The sequence below is a fragment of the Phoxinus phoxinus genome (assembly GCF_949152265.1).
Source record: "Phoxinus phoxinus genome assembly, chromosome: 23".
Classification (NCBI taxonomy): Eukaryota; Metazoa; Chordata; class Actinopteri; order Cypriniformes; family Leuciscidae; genus Phoxinus; species Phoxinus phoxinus.
In genome coordinates, this window is record NC_136898.1 from 4,902,255 (window position 1) to 4,917,485 (window position 15,231).

Here is a 15,231-nt window from a genome sequence, read left to right on the forward strand (position 1 = left end):
CACCTAAAAAAAACACTGCATCTGAGCAAATTATTCAGTCACATGACTTGAGGCACAGTCACATTACTTTTTTTTATTTGTCTCCACTTCAAGTGTGCATGTTTTTATGCGCATTCTGGATATTTTCCTCAGATCTTTGGGTTTCCACCCAGCATTTTTTTTTAAACAATCTCAGAACATTTGCATAAAAAGTGAATGGAAACCCAGCTAGGCAATGATTTTCAGTGGGAAAGCAACCATACGTCATTCACTTTCAATGAGAGTTGGCGAGACTGTGCTGGTAATGCGATGAAGTTAATTAGAGGTCAACTACGTAAATGTCCAGCAGGATGAGGAACAATTAGCAAGCAACAGTCGAATGATTCATTCGTGATTCAGGTTTCTTACCTGAGGTGAGAACACCAGACACTGTGTCAATGTTCACCGTGGTGGGAACCGCATCTGTGAGCGAAGGCTTCGTGTGTGCCGTTGGAGCCTCGGTATCCCAGCTCGGGGTGGCGACGGCCTCCGGGGGTTCGGTGGGGAGGTCGTAGGCTGGAGGTAAAGTGGGGTGTGCAGGGAGCATCTTCTTGAGGAAGGGCTGGTCGGGGGACAGGGCATCGGCTCCGGCCTCGAGCCCCTTCCCCAACATGGGCACCAGATTAGGGGGTAAACCACTGGGAAGAGTCACACCCTTCTGGGCCAGAAGACGATCCTTGCCTGACAGGACAGACTCTAGGAAGTCCTGCCCCACGGATGCAACTCCTCTGGGGGTTTCTTTAGGGGCCGGTAGCTGCATCACTGGAGTGAGGCTGGGTGGAGGGGTCAAATCGGTCTCATCTGGGACAAAGAAAAAGAGTTTGAGAACAATTAGTAGGGAGTAACCAAGTTGCTTCCTGCAAACTTAACTGATATCCCACTTGCTTGTCCAAGACAGCGATCGAGTGCAAATTGCTCTGCACAACACAAACTTGTCTCATGGGAAAAAGAGCCCAGTAAGAGATCTAAATGTCAAGATAAGTCTGCAAACTAAAGTCAAAGATCTCAGTATGAACGTTTCTCATCATATACTTCCAAGTTCAGATCATCTGAGCTGCTATCCATACTTTTATAGCGCTATATTCTATGGCTTCGTCTGAAATCGCATACTATGAGTAGGTACTTATTTTGAATATAGTGACAGATCATTTTTTTATGTTCTATATAGTATGAATATAATCGAACATTCTACATTAGCAATGTTGTCATAGTCATGTGACTACCAAGGTCACTTACGTCTGTTCACTGCCATTCATAAAACCTTTCCCGTGGCCTCATGGGACTTTTCCATTGTAAAACTATTGTTTGGTAATTCAAATGAAGCTAAAATATAACAAAATAAAATAAATGTTATATTTAGATTTTACTAAATTAAAATTAAACTAAATTAAAATGTTAAATTTTGCCTTGGCAAGGTAACTAACTTTTTAGTTAAATGTACAAACTAACACTGAACTAAAACTAAAACTAAATTTTTTTATTAAAACTACATAGTAACATAAAAAAAGAAGAAAAAAAAGAAGAAGAAAAAAACACATTTACAAAAATTTAAGTAAAGTCTGAAAATATAAAAATAAAATATAGTTCATATGAAATACTTCATAAATAATACTAAAATAACACTGCTCTGTACCTTTAAAACATGGTGTCACACGTCACGTCACCATTTTCACTGGCTCACCACAAAAAACCCAATTTGCAATAAAATATTTCATGTGTAAAGATAAAAGAAAAAGTATTCTTAACAACCTTTTACCACAAATAATTTACTACAAATAATGAAAAATGAAAAAAAAAACTGGATATTATAAAACCATAATGTAACTTTCTAACTCCATAGTTAATGTTCCAAGACAGATTTTTACATGTTACATTTTCTGAAGGTGTGAGTGGAATGTGAGCAAGTCTTGTGAGCAATAAAAAAATCAACCTCTGAGCTATACAATTTTCCTCTGGAAAAGCATGTTGCCAAACACACAAGTGCAATACTGTGCATGATTTGCGATAAGGTTATGGTAAAGTGCAGGCTTCCACTGCTGTGTTCATTCAGGGCAGCATCACTGACGAGAAGAGGGAGTTCAAGCTAAAGGGGAATCTAGTTTTCACAGCACTATTCTGGGTCTGTCAGGCTGCGTGGACCACTGCCAGGACTGCAAGTTATTCAAACTCTCTCTCTTTCTGTGCTGCTGATTCAGGTTTGCAGACAGTCCTTCACGGGGAGGATGGACTGGAACGCAAATGAAGCGTGTCGGAGAAACGACGCGGTAAGAAATGCGCCGACACGCCGTTTCCTACGTGTGTTAATATGTGGAGCTTCACCTCCTGCGCGCCCACCCACCGCCTGAACTCATTCTCAGGCCCACCGAAACACCTCAGCCTTTCATTTCCTGCCAAAAAGGATGTCAATGAGCCAGACATAAAAAGTGACATCAAATTGTCACGCTTATGCTTTGGTTAAATTGGACTTTAACCAATAAAAAAAAAAAATTCTGCACTATATTTACTCCCACATACAGTAAGGATCCAAAAGTATGCGACCACATTCAAAATTTGGAATTTCATATATATATATATATATAAGGATCATAATAAAATATTTGTTCTATAGCCTATATATAGTGTGGAATTACATTACAATACAATATACTAAATCTTTCCATAACAAACTAATTCAGATGCATACGACTTCTAATCTCTGTTGGCTTTTTCACCACAGTGGCCATTCCTCAATGTGAAAAAAGAGGAAGTGCCTGATCAATTAAATTACTCCGGCGAAAAAAGCTATTACCCTCGGAGAGTGATAGAGTGTTGTCCAGGGACGTTGTCTGAGCAATAAAACATGTAATGAAAGCGAGTACAAGAGGAAACCACCTGACGTGGCGTGCACAGGGCCACTTTGTCCTCCAGTGAAAGTTAATTGGTCCATGTACATTATACATGCACTTCTGTTCAATATAAGCAATTCTGAATTTAGAGGTTCAAACAAGAAGACAGTTGACTACTTGATTTATAGCAAATATATTTAAAGGTGTCATGAAATGGATTTTGAATAAAACATTTTTTTTTAATTGAGGTTCACTTATAATGTTAATAAAAGTTATTTTTTGGTATGCAGAAAAAAATCTTATTTTCAACCCTCATTCTGTCTGAAATGATCTGTTTTAAGGCTTGTCGGTAAACAGCCACTGTTAGGATTGGGTTACGTCACTGCATAGGAAACAGCATCAACGCCCACTTGCTATTAAAAACATTATCCACATAAAACCATCAAAGCATTATGAAATCGTTTACTTGCAGCTGCTGTCAGATCCAATACAGTTGGCTGCTTCATCTTTCAGCAAACGTGTATATATATATATATTTCTGAAACTACGAGAAAATGAAAGTCCAGCTTTCAGTAGGACTTTGTTTAGCCGCAGTACCAAAAGTTTCCATTAGATGAAATTTGTCTCCCATTAATTTTGAACGCGCAAAGGAGCAAGTATGACTATTTTTTTTCAGGACCATTTAACGTTTTCGAATCATGCCCATGTTTTTTTGTGTGTTCACATAGCAAATGCCAAAACATTTACCAAGTTTTACCAAATTTACTCAAAAGATTTTACGTAAGTAAATATATATATATATATAAACGGGTTAAATATATGTTTTGTTTACCGGTATATTAAGGAGGATGTTAAGCAATGAAACTTACAGGATGTTTTTACAAAGTCTTGTTTTTAAAATGACAAAACTAAAAAAAAGTTGCAGCTCCTCTCTTCTGATTGGTTGCAGCTCTGATTGGTCGGCTGGGCCAGTGTGTTGTGATTGGTTAACTGCTTCGAGCGTGTTTGAGAAATGTCACGCCCCTTACCATAACTGCGACTTTTAATGCACTTCTAACCAACTCAACCAGGCCCCGCCCCGCCCCGTTTTTTTTGCGTATTCCATGGGCGGGAATTATTTAAATGAGAAGACTACAATGGAGGCGTTTCAGAGAGTTCAGAAACAGTGGCACTGATATAGACAATAACTCCCGCTGGAGGTACTTTGTGCTTTGCAGAGCTTTTTCATGCTGAAACAGCAACATTACACACTAAAGAAAGCTGAAAATTTAAAAAGCATAATAGGTCCTTTTTAATGGTTCAAAGACCTCTTACATGTCAAAAGACCAGGGAACATTTTATTTCTCATATCATGACCCCTTTAACAGACCTTCAGAAAATGTCTGAAAATATATATTTTGCACAATGTATTGCACAGAAGTAGCTTATCCATAGCTCAGGACTTCTCAATTACTTCATTTAGGAATCAACTTTGTCCAAAAATTTAGAAAAGAGAAAAATTGACTCAATCCAAACCGTTAAAGAGTATATTTAGAGTATAGAGCTATACAATGAATGTGGATAGTAGCTAGAAAAAATGAAATGTGTTTGAGTTCATCTTTTACCTTTGATTGCTCTCAGATATGCCAAGCTAAGTCTTATGAAGAGATCTCTGAAGACTGAAACCTCTAGAGGAGACATATTTGAGATTACATGGTGTCTTTTTCTCAGAAGAACAATCTCAACTTCAGCAAAGCCTCCTTTTGATCTTCTAATCGAATTGCAGTCTAAAAGAAACAATTGAAGTATTAAAGAGATTTGTATTCATATAAGATGACTAAAACATCTGACCTATGAGAAACTGGATTTTATAAAACATCCGTTGCGATTCAGTGCTCAAAACAACAACAACAACCCTTCATCATTAATGGTTCGATTGGAGGCAAGAGCTTTCCATGATCACTGTTTGCGAGTGCACAATGTTATCTCTGTCAATCATTTAATCCATAGGGACAAAGAGTAGCAATTTCGCTTCATTGTTCACTGGATCTTTTTCATCATGTTGAATTGCTGTTATACGCCGTTGGACTTTTATTTATAGCAAGTGGGTCAGACAAAGCCAACACCATCTGACTCTGAAACTCCAGCGCCACTAAACACTACGGGGTTGTATAGTTAGGACAGGAGCCATTATCAACAGAGAGAGAGAGGATTTTAATGACGCTATTTTTCAAACCTGCTATTTTGAATGTCAAATGAACTATTTCACCAGTCAGAAATTGCAGGAAGAAACATTAAAATCTTTTCATCACCGAATCCGCTTTTCTGCTGTATGCAATCTCCGCATATGAAATAGCTCGCTGCAAATGTTGTAATTGTCGTGCAAATGTCAAAACCACCTGTACATTAATAAATCAACTGAGCATTTTACCATTAAAAATAATGGTTCCACTTTATTTCGATAAAGTGAGTATGTCTGTTGGGGGACCATCAAAATTAAGTGTTAGCAGATGTTAAGCATACAGCTTATTAATACTCTAATGACAGGTAGTTGACATGTAGTTGCAAAGTTAGGCTACTTATAGTTAGTAGACTGTCTAAAGTGGACAATCGAAATAAAGTGTTACCAAAATAATTAATGAATCAATTAAAAATCAAATTTAAAATGGAAAATTAAATTTAACAATAAATAACGAATTTATGACTTTTTATTTGCAAGAATATGTAAATGATATACACACATACAGTATATATGCTATTAAACTAAAAAAATTATATATTAACAAATTAAATAAATTAAAAATGCAACTGTAATAATGTACAATGTATGATTATGCATTCGTTTTTATAATGAAATTACGATTTAAACATAATTATATGAATTATATACTGTATATGCAAATTAATGAATTAAAATACACAAAAAATGCAATATTTCATTCAGAAATTTTAATAACTATATATATGCTGTCACGGTTATGTTCAGTAAAGTTTAGAGTTTGTTTTCAGTCAGCCTTCTTTCCACCTGCCTGAGTTTTTCATTTTGTTTCTATAGTTACTGATTCGATGAATCAATCCATTCAGCTGCGCACCTCTTATCTCTTGTATTAAGTGTCCTTGTTTCATTTGAGTGTCAATGTGACAATGTGATGTGAATGACACTTTGTGTTTGCTTTGTGGAATATTAAAGACTTCAGATTTGATCTTCATCTTCGTGTGCTTGTATCTGTGATTGTGACATATGCATCTATTTAAACTATATATTAACAATACATTATTTTTGTAAATTAATACAAGAAACAAAAATTTGAATAAAACAATGCATATTGTAAACATGAATTGTAATAAATGTATATTGGATCACCCCGCTCTCTAGTTATCAACATCAACCATCAAAAAAAAAAAAAAAAAAAAGCCCACGCATCAACTTTAATAACCAGATATGACTAGGATGTTATTTTCCCCGCTCCTCTGAATGACAAATGAACTCTTCCACCGGTTAGAAATTGCTCACGTCAAGTAGACACATTAACACCCGTCCACACTGAGCCAGCGGTGCGTCTTGCAGTGATGTCAGTGCGGTTGAGCTGGCCCCGTGAACGCCATTCATTCACATGAGCTAATGAGCCCCAAACACAGGGGCCCCAACAGCACAGCAATTACTAAGAGCACAGAGTCCAACACTGCAGCTGATTGAGAAATTAATCCTCCTCTAGCTGTCATCAACCTCTCTCTCTCTCTCTCTCTCTCTCTCTCTCTCTCTCTCTCTCTCTCTCTCTCTCTCCCTCTCTCTCCCGCTGCCTCTGTCTCTTCTTTATCTTGTTTCCTCGACTCGGCTTCTTTCCGTCCCCCCGCACACTGCTTATTCTGTCGGATTATGACTCAGACAGCTTTCCTGACAGTGACGGCGGAAACAGAAGAAATGCAATTCAATAAATGGCCAGCACTGAGAAAAACGCAGGAGAGGCAAAAAAAAAAACAGTGGCAGCTCAACCATGCGAGAAATATTAATGTCTAAAACTGGACTGAGCTTCTAAAGGTAGTTTCTAGCGGCTGTTTTTCTGTATTTTGAATTGTACATATATGAATCTGTTAATCAAACAGGAGTATATACAGTATACACACACCCAAAACTGTCCCGAATGTTGCTTTTAATTCCAAAAAGTACAACCATCATATAATCATGATAAAACCATAATTGTTTTTGTATCTTAAAAACAGTACCATCAAAACACCATGGTATACGAGTATGGTAATCATGTAGTACCATGGTACACATACATACAAGTCATGTCTTTACCATTTACCACAATATATTTTTTGTAGTGAGATTGTAGTAAAAAAACTGTACTTTTTTTAAGGGTTCCTATTGTTAGAAAGTAAATACACAACAACTTGTGTAACAAACTGTATGTGCATCAATATAAATAAGTGTTATATGACAGCGTGGTTAAAAACACCCCGTGTTACTCTAGCTGACGCTCTGTCTCAGTAACAAGCCCTATTCCAGGACTTTCGTCTGTTGAAATGCAGTAAAATAATTCCTCTCAGCAGCATCTATTGACATTCAAACAGAGGGGAAAGAGGACCAATCACGCGGCACAATGGTCTATTCATCACTAGCGCTTGACAACAGGAAGATCCCGACCAATCTGGATCAGGAAAAACCCTGAGATCCTGTCAACTGAGTACAAACGCTTGATGGTTACTATCCCGCCTCTCTTTTGTGTGTCTGGATCAAATCCAAAAGCGGTTCGAAGCGAATATGCCAAAATTGAGGCATTCAGTTGTCATAATTGCAGCCTGGAGAGCAGTTGGAGGATTTTCAGTTAGACACCGCTGCCGCAACAACCTGGAGAGATTTAGCAAGCGTTTCTGCTGTTGATAAAGCTCAGTGTGTTCACCTTCACGAGACAGTGTTGTTTTTATCAGGATGTTGCTAAAAGCCAGCAGCTATTGAGACCAACAACAGAGTTCCAGAAGTGGAAATCCTATTCATTTTCTTTATAGAAAAACTGGCTTTTAGCAATAATGTATTAAATCCGATAAAGACAGGCCTACCGTGAGTTCTGAGGTTGAGAGACGGTCTACGATTCTGTAGAAGACACAATTCAAAGAGAATTCATTTCAAGTTGTTTTCCCCTCAATCATGTTTATTTGCAGGATTCACAGACATACACCAAACAAGTCGCTTTTACCATGGGGAAAAAATTGCTGCAATAGAAATTACTTACTTCTCAAATGACTTGTGTATATTTTAATATTTGGCAATAAACCAAAAAAATATATTTTAATCATTATTTATTTATTATATATTTGCTCAATTAGACACTATTATCGCACGCAATTATGAAACTATTAACTATTAAAAATATGCTACTGTTTAAAAGTTTGAGGTCAGTAAGATTTTTTTTAAAGAAACCAATACTTTAATTCAGCAAGGATGCATTTAATTGATCAAAATTGACAGTAAAGACATTTAAAATGTTACAAAAGATTTCTATTAAAAAAAATGCTTTTAAAAAAAACGTTCTTTTCATCAAAGAAACCCAAAAATATTAAGCAGCAGAACTGTTTTCAACATTAATAATAAGAAGAAATGTTTTTTGAGCAGTAAATCAGCATTAGAATGATTTCTGAAGGATCATGTGACACTGAAGACTGGAGTAATGATGCTGAAAATTCGGCTTTGATCACAGGAATAAATTATAATAATAACTAGAATGTACATTTCCAGAAGAAAATGTGAATGGTGCTTGCAGTGGCAAAACTCGAGACTCGGTTGCTAGGGTGTTATGGGTGGTTGCTAGGGTGTTATGGGTGGTTGCTAGGCGGTTGCTAGGGAGTTCTGGGTGGTTGCTAGGCGGTTGCTAGGGTGTTCTGGGTGGTTGCTAGGTGGTTGCTAGGCAGTTGCTAGGGTGTTATGGGTGGTTGCTAGGCGGTTGCTAGGGAGTTCTGGGTGGTTGCTAGGGTGTTGCTAGGCAGTTGCTAGGGTGTTTTGGGTGGTTGCTAGGCGGTTGCTAGGGTGTTCGGGGTGGTTGCTAGGCGGTTGCTAGGCAGTTGCTAGGGTGTTCTGGGTGGTCGCTAGGCGGTTGCTAGGGTATTTTGGGTGGTTGCTAGGGTGTTGCTAGGCAGTTGCTAGGGTATTCTGGGTAGTTGCTATGGTGTTACTAGGTGGTTGGTAGTTGTCATAGATGGTTACTATGGTGTTTGTAGCATTTTCTTGGCATGATTTAGCACTTACCTAATCAAAATTAGCATGTAGCTATTCACTGCTAGCATGTGTAGCATGTAGCCAGTCCTGTTTGCTAGTATGAGTCAAAAGAGCCAACCCCCATCTCTATACGATGTTCTGATGCAGAGATATACGCCTTGCAAAACGGTTGCTAGGGTAATCTGTTTGGTTGCTAGGGAGTGGCTTAGCAGCTGCCAATCATGAAGCTCCAAAGTCAGTGTGAATGTATAAACCAACCCCCATCTCTATACGATGTTTTGATGCAGAGATATAGGTCTTGCAAAATGGTTGCTAGGGTACTCTGTTTTGTTGCTAGGGAGTGGCTCCGCAGCTGCCAATCATGAAACTCCAAAGGCTGCTTGTCAGTATGAATGATATAAACCAACTCCCACGTCTCTGTGACATTCAGAATGGAAGATATCCCTCTTTGTATTTTGGTTGCTAAGGTGCTCGACAATGGTTGCTAGGGAGGAGCTAGGATGTGTTGAGGTGATTGGGGATTGGCTGTTTGCTGCCCCGAGTCAAACGAGCCCACCCTCATGTTTCTATGACACTTATATCCTGAGATATCCCTTTGATGTCTTTCAATGGAAGTCTATGGAGCTTGTTGCTAAGGAGCTCTAAATGGTTGCTAGGGCGTGGCTTGAAAGCTTCACAATGATCCTGAGAGACTGATTGGTCGTCTGAGTAAAATGAGCCCGCCCCCTTGTCTCTATGACACTGTGATCCAGAGTTATGTTCAATACAAATGCGGTTTCTATGGTGTAGGACAGCCCATTTCATGGGCTGTCCTACACCATAGTACTTCATTGGGGCAACTTTGGGCCGGTCCTGCCCCCCAGAGGTGCAACTTTTACCCCATTGTGTGGTATGTTGTTACAGAGCCTACCAGCCTCTTCAAATGTGATCCAGAGTTATGTTCAATAGAATATCGCTTACTATGGTGTAGGACAGCCCATTTCATGGGCTGTCCTACACCATAGTACTTCATTGGGGCAACTTTGGGCCCCTCCTGCCCCCCAGGGGTGCAACTTTTACCCCATTGTGTGGTATGTTCTTACAGAGCCTGCCAGTCTCTTTAAATGTGCCAAATTACACGTTTCTGCGACATCCTTGCTCTGAGCTACGAGTCTGTGAATTTTGGTTGCTAAGGTGCTCGACAATGGTTGCTAGGGAGGGGCTAGGAAGTGTTGATGTGATTCATGATTGGCTGTTTGCTGCCTCGAGTCAAACGAGACCACCCTCATGTTTCTATGACTCTTCTATCCAGAGATATCCATTTGATCTCTTTCAATGGAAGTCTATGGAACTTGTTGCTAAGGTGCTCTAAATGGTTGCTAGGGGCGTGGCCTGATAGCTTCACAATGACCCTGAGAGACTGATTGGTCGTCTGAGTAAAATGAGCCCGCCCCCTTGTCTCTATGACACTGTGATCCAGAGTTATGGTCAATACAAAATCGCTTACTCTCTCTCTCTCTCCATTTCATGGGCCGTCCTACACCATGTTAAGTCAATGGGAAACTTTCGGGCGCTCCTGCCCCCCAGGGGTGCAACTTTTTCCCCATTGTGAGGTATATTCTTAAAGAGCCTGCCAGTCTCTCCAAATGTGGTAAATTTCACATTTCTACGAAATCCTCGCTCTGAGCTATGAGGCGTCAAAGTTTGACGTAATGTTAAGTCTATGGGATTTTTCGGCGACTTTTTCGCCCCTGGGGCGAACACCGCACCCCCGATCGCTTGTAAAAGTCATAGCACACCATTCCCGAATAGGCCGCACGATTTGACACCTCATTCATGGGTCTGTGACAAAAACTGCGGGAGGAGTAGCGCGTCAAAAAAACGGCGGAATAAGAAGTAGGAAGAACTAGAATGTACATTTCCAGAAGAAAATGTGAATGGTGCTTGCAGTGGCAAAACTCGAGACTCGGTTGCTAGGGTGTTATGGGTGGTTGCTAGGGTGTTATGGGTGGTTGCTAGGCGGTTGCTAGGGAGTTCTGGGTGGTTGCTAGGCGGTTGCTAGGGTGTTCTGGGTGGTTGCTAGGTGGTTGCTAGGCAGTTGCTAGGGTGTTATGGGTGGTTGCTAGGCGGTTGCTAGGGAGTTCTGGGTGGTTGCTAGGGTGTTGCTAGGCAGTTGCTAGGGTGTTTTGGGTGGTTGCTAGGCGGTTGCTAGGGTGTTCGGGGTGGTTGCTAGGCGGTTGCTAGGCAGTTGCTAGGGTGTTCTGGGTGGTCGCTAGGCGGTTGCTAGGGTATTTTGGGTGGTTGCTAGGGTGTTGCTAGGCAGTTGCTAGGGTATTCTGGGTAGTTGCTATGGTGTTACTAGGTGGTTGGTAGTTGTCATAGATGGTTACTATGGTGTTTGTAGCATTTTCTTGGCATGATTTAGCACTTACCTAATCAAAATTAGCATGTAGCTATTCACTGCTAGCATGTGTAGCATGTAGCCAGTCCTGTTTGCTAGTATGAGTCAAAAGAGCCAACCCCCATCTCTATACGATGTTCTGATGCAGAGATATACGCCTTGCAAAACGGTTGCTAGGGTAATCTGTTTGGTTGCTAGGGAGTGGCTTAGCAGCTGCCAATCATGAAGCTCCAAAGTCAGTGTGAATGTATAAACCAACCCCCATCTCTATACGATGTTTTGATGCAGAGATATAGGTCTTGCAAAATGGTTGCTAGGGTACTCTGTTTTGTTGCTAGGGAGTGGCTCCGCAGCTGCCAATCATGAAACTCCAAAGGCTGCTTGTCAGTATGAATGATATAAACCAACTCCCACGTCTCTGTGACATTCAGAATGGAAGATATCCCTCTTTGTATTTTGGTTGCTAAGGTGCTCGACAATGGTTGCTAGGGAGGAGCTAGGATGTGTTGAGGTGATTGGGGATTGGCTGTTTGCTGCCCCGAGTCAAACGAGCCCACCCTCATGTTTCTATGACACTTATATCCTGAGATATCCCTTTGATGTCTTTCAATGGAAGTCTATGGAGCTTGTTGCTAAGGAGCTCTAAATGGTTGCTAGGGCGTGGCTTGAAAGCTTCACAATGATCCTGAGAGACTGATTGGTCGTCTGAGTAAAATGAGCCCGCCCCCTTGTCTCTATGACACTGTGATCCAGAGTTATGTTCAATACAAATGCGGTTTCTATGGTGTAGGACAGCCCATTTCATGGGCTGTCCTACACCATAGTACTTCATTGGGGCAACTTTGGGCCGGTCCTGCCCCCCAGAGGTGCAACTTTTACCCCATTGTGTGGTATGTTGTTACAGAGCCTACCAGCCTCTTCAAATGTGATCCAGAGTTATGTTCAATAGAATATCGCTTACTATGGTGTAGGACAGCCCATTTCATGGGCTGTCCTACACCATAGTACTTCATTGGGGCAACTTTGGGCCCCTCCTGCCCCCCAGGGGTGCAACTTTTACCCCATTGTGTGGTATGTTCTTACAGAGCCTGCCAGTCTCTTTAAATGTGCCAAATTACACGTTTCTGCGACATCCTTGCTCTGAGCTACGAGTCTGTGAATTTTGGTTGCTAAGGTGCTCGACAATGGTTGCTAGGGAGGGGCTAGGAAGTGTTGATGTGATTCATGATTGGCTGTTTGCTGCCTCGAGTCAAACGAGACCACCCTCATGTTTCTATGACTCTTCTATCCAGAGATATCCATTTGATCTCTTTCAATGGAAGTCTATGGAACTTGTTGCTAAGGTGCTCTAAATGGTTGCTAGGGGCGTGGCCTGATAGCTTCACAATGACCCTGAGAGACTGATTGGTCGTCTGAGTAAAATGAGCCCGCCCCCTTGTCTCTATGACACTGTGATCCAGAGTTATGGTCAATACAAAATCGCTTACTCTCTCTCTCTCTCCATTTCATGGGCCGTCCTACACCATGTTAAGTCAATGGGAAACTTTCGGGCGCTCCTGCCCCCCAGGGGTGCAACTTTTTCCCCATTGTGAGGTATATTCTTAAAGAGCCTGCCAGTCTCTCCAAATGTGGTAAATTTCACATTTCTACGAAATCCTCGCTCTGAGCTATGAGGCGTCAAAGTTTGACGTAATGTTAAGTCTATGGGATTTTTCGGCGACTTTTTCGCCCCTGGGGCGAACACCGCACCCCCGATCGCTTGTAAAAGTCATAGCACACCATTCCCGAATAGGCCGCACGATTTGACACCTCATTCATGGGTCTGTGACAAAAACTGCGGGAGGAGTAGCGCGTCAAAAAAACGGCGGAATAAGAAGTAGGAAGAATAATAATAAGTATGACGGATAACAATAATGATGCCTTGCTAAAGCAAGCACCATTAATAATAATAAGTATGACGGATAACAATAATGATGCCTTGCTAAAGCAAGCACCATTAATGATAATTTGTTACATTTATATAGCGCTTTTCTGGGCACTCAAATCGCTTCACATGGAAGGGGGGAATCTCCTCAACAACCACCAATGTGCAGCACCACCTGGATGATGCGACGGCAGCCATATTGCGCCAGAACGCCCACCACACACAGCTTACTGGTGGAGAGGAGACGGTGATGAAGCCAATCAGTATATGAGGATGATTAGGAGGCCATGATGGTCAGAGGCCATTGAGCAAATCTGGCCAGGATGCTGGGATTACACCCCTAGAGAGTCAGGACCTCGGTTTAACGTCTCATCTGAAGCAAGTGCTTTAGCGTCCCCATCACTATACCGGGGCATTAGGACCCACACAGACCGCAGGCTGAGACTCAATCTCAGCAGCAAACCAGGATATCTCCCATCCAGTATTGACCAGGCTCAACCCTGCTTCAGTGGGCAAGTCTTGGGCTACAGGGTGACATGGCTGCTGGCTATTTCACCCTGGCCAAATCATTACATTTTACAACATATTAAAATAGAAACTAGTTATATTGGACTGCAAGAATATTTCAAAACATTACTGTTTGTACTGTATTTTAATCAAATAAATGCAGGCAGGGTGAGCATAAAAGACTCCTTTCAAAAATATTTGAAAAAAATCTTACTGACGCCAAACTTTTGAATGGTATAGCGTTTGTGTGTGTGTGTCCTTGTATTATAATATATATACTTTATATTTTTGTACCATCATGTGTTATTTCAGTTAGTTTTACTAACCACCAGCAGTCCAACTTAAGCTAATTTAAATGAATCTTTTCTAAGCAAAAGCACGTCTCTTTCAATGCAAATGAGTTGAGTTATAGAATATAAATTATGGAATATATTGGCTGCCACAATTAACATTGTTTATGCTTCAAGTCAAAGTTTGTAATGTTGTGATTCATCGGGGAGCTGGTCGGTTCGCTTCAAGGCTCAGAACCCTTTATTTGAAATCCCAATGGTAAAAACAAATAGGAAAAACTATTTCCGGAAGCAACGCCGCTGAAAGAAAGTGGGCAGTCATAGTACAAGAAAAGGCATTAAAATAAGCTACAAATGACATGAACCGAACCAATAAACACACTCTCGCGGATTCGAGCAGAGCTTCCCACACACTTCCACATCTCCCCCGTTCTACACGGCATCCCATTATCACCGTTTACAGCTACGACTGTGTGCTGACTCATTAAAGGTGTCAATGATCCACCATAGAGAGAAAGAGTAACAGAGTGGTTGTGAAAGGAGGGATCGCATGAGATAAAGAGGATGGTGGGAGGGTGGGGAGAGAGAGAGAGAGAGAGAGAGAGAGAGAGAGAGAGAGAGAGAGAGAGAGAGAGAGAGAGAGACTTAGCCAGGCTGTGTGTTTCTGGGCAGAGCAGATAAAGGCCACCGCCATTGGCTGTATGGATGCGGGGAAGAATTGCACGCTTGTCAAGGTTTGAACGCATGGCTGAATAGAAAAACGTATAACTAACCTTGAATTTTCAATCTCCACATTTGCCTGCTTTTATGCCCTTCCTCTTTCCACCGCTGGTGACAGTCTCTACGCGCTTTACAGCTGTCAAACAGACAATTACTATAACCGTAAATTCCTGAGGCGCATTCCCGTCCGTTCATATCCGGTTGCTGTGGAAAAGCGCTGTGTGTGAAGGCGACATTGCTTAACATGCTGCAAAACATCACACTTATTAGGTTGGAAATGAACTAAATAGCTGTCCGTGAGAATTATAAACCCCAGGGAAAAGAAACACAAGTGTGTAATGTAAACATAACAGACGGTGTTCACAGTCATCAAC

General features: G+C 41.0%; 1 protein-coding gene across 3 annotated transcripts in view; it reads right to left on the reverse strand.

The window, feature by feature from the left end:
* The window catches only part of sez6l (seizure related 6 homolog (mouse)-like), a 51,508-nt gene that overhangs the window by 14,225 nt on the left and 22,052 nt on the right, over nucleotides 1-15,231 (reverse strand). For all 3 annotated transcript variants that reach the window (XM_079598637.1, XM_079598638.1, XM_079598636.1), the window contains exon 2: nucleotides 388-819. In XM_079598637.1, the coding sequence (XP_079454763.1) occupies nucleotides 388-819 (432 nt within the window). The remainder of the gene's footprint in view (nucleotides 1-387; nucleotides 820-15,231) is intronic.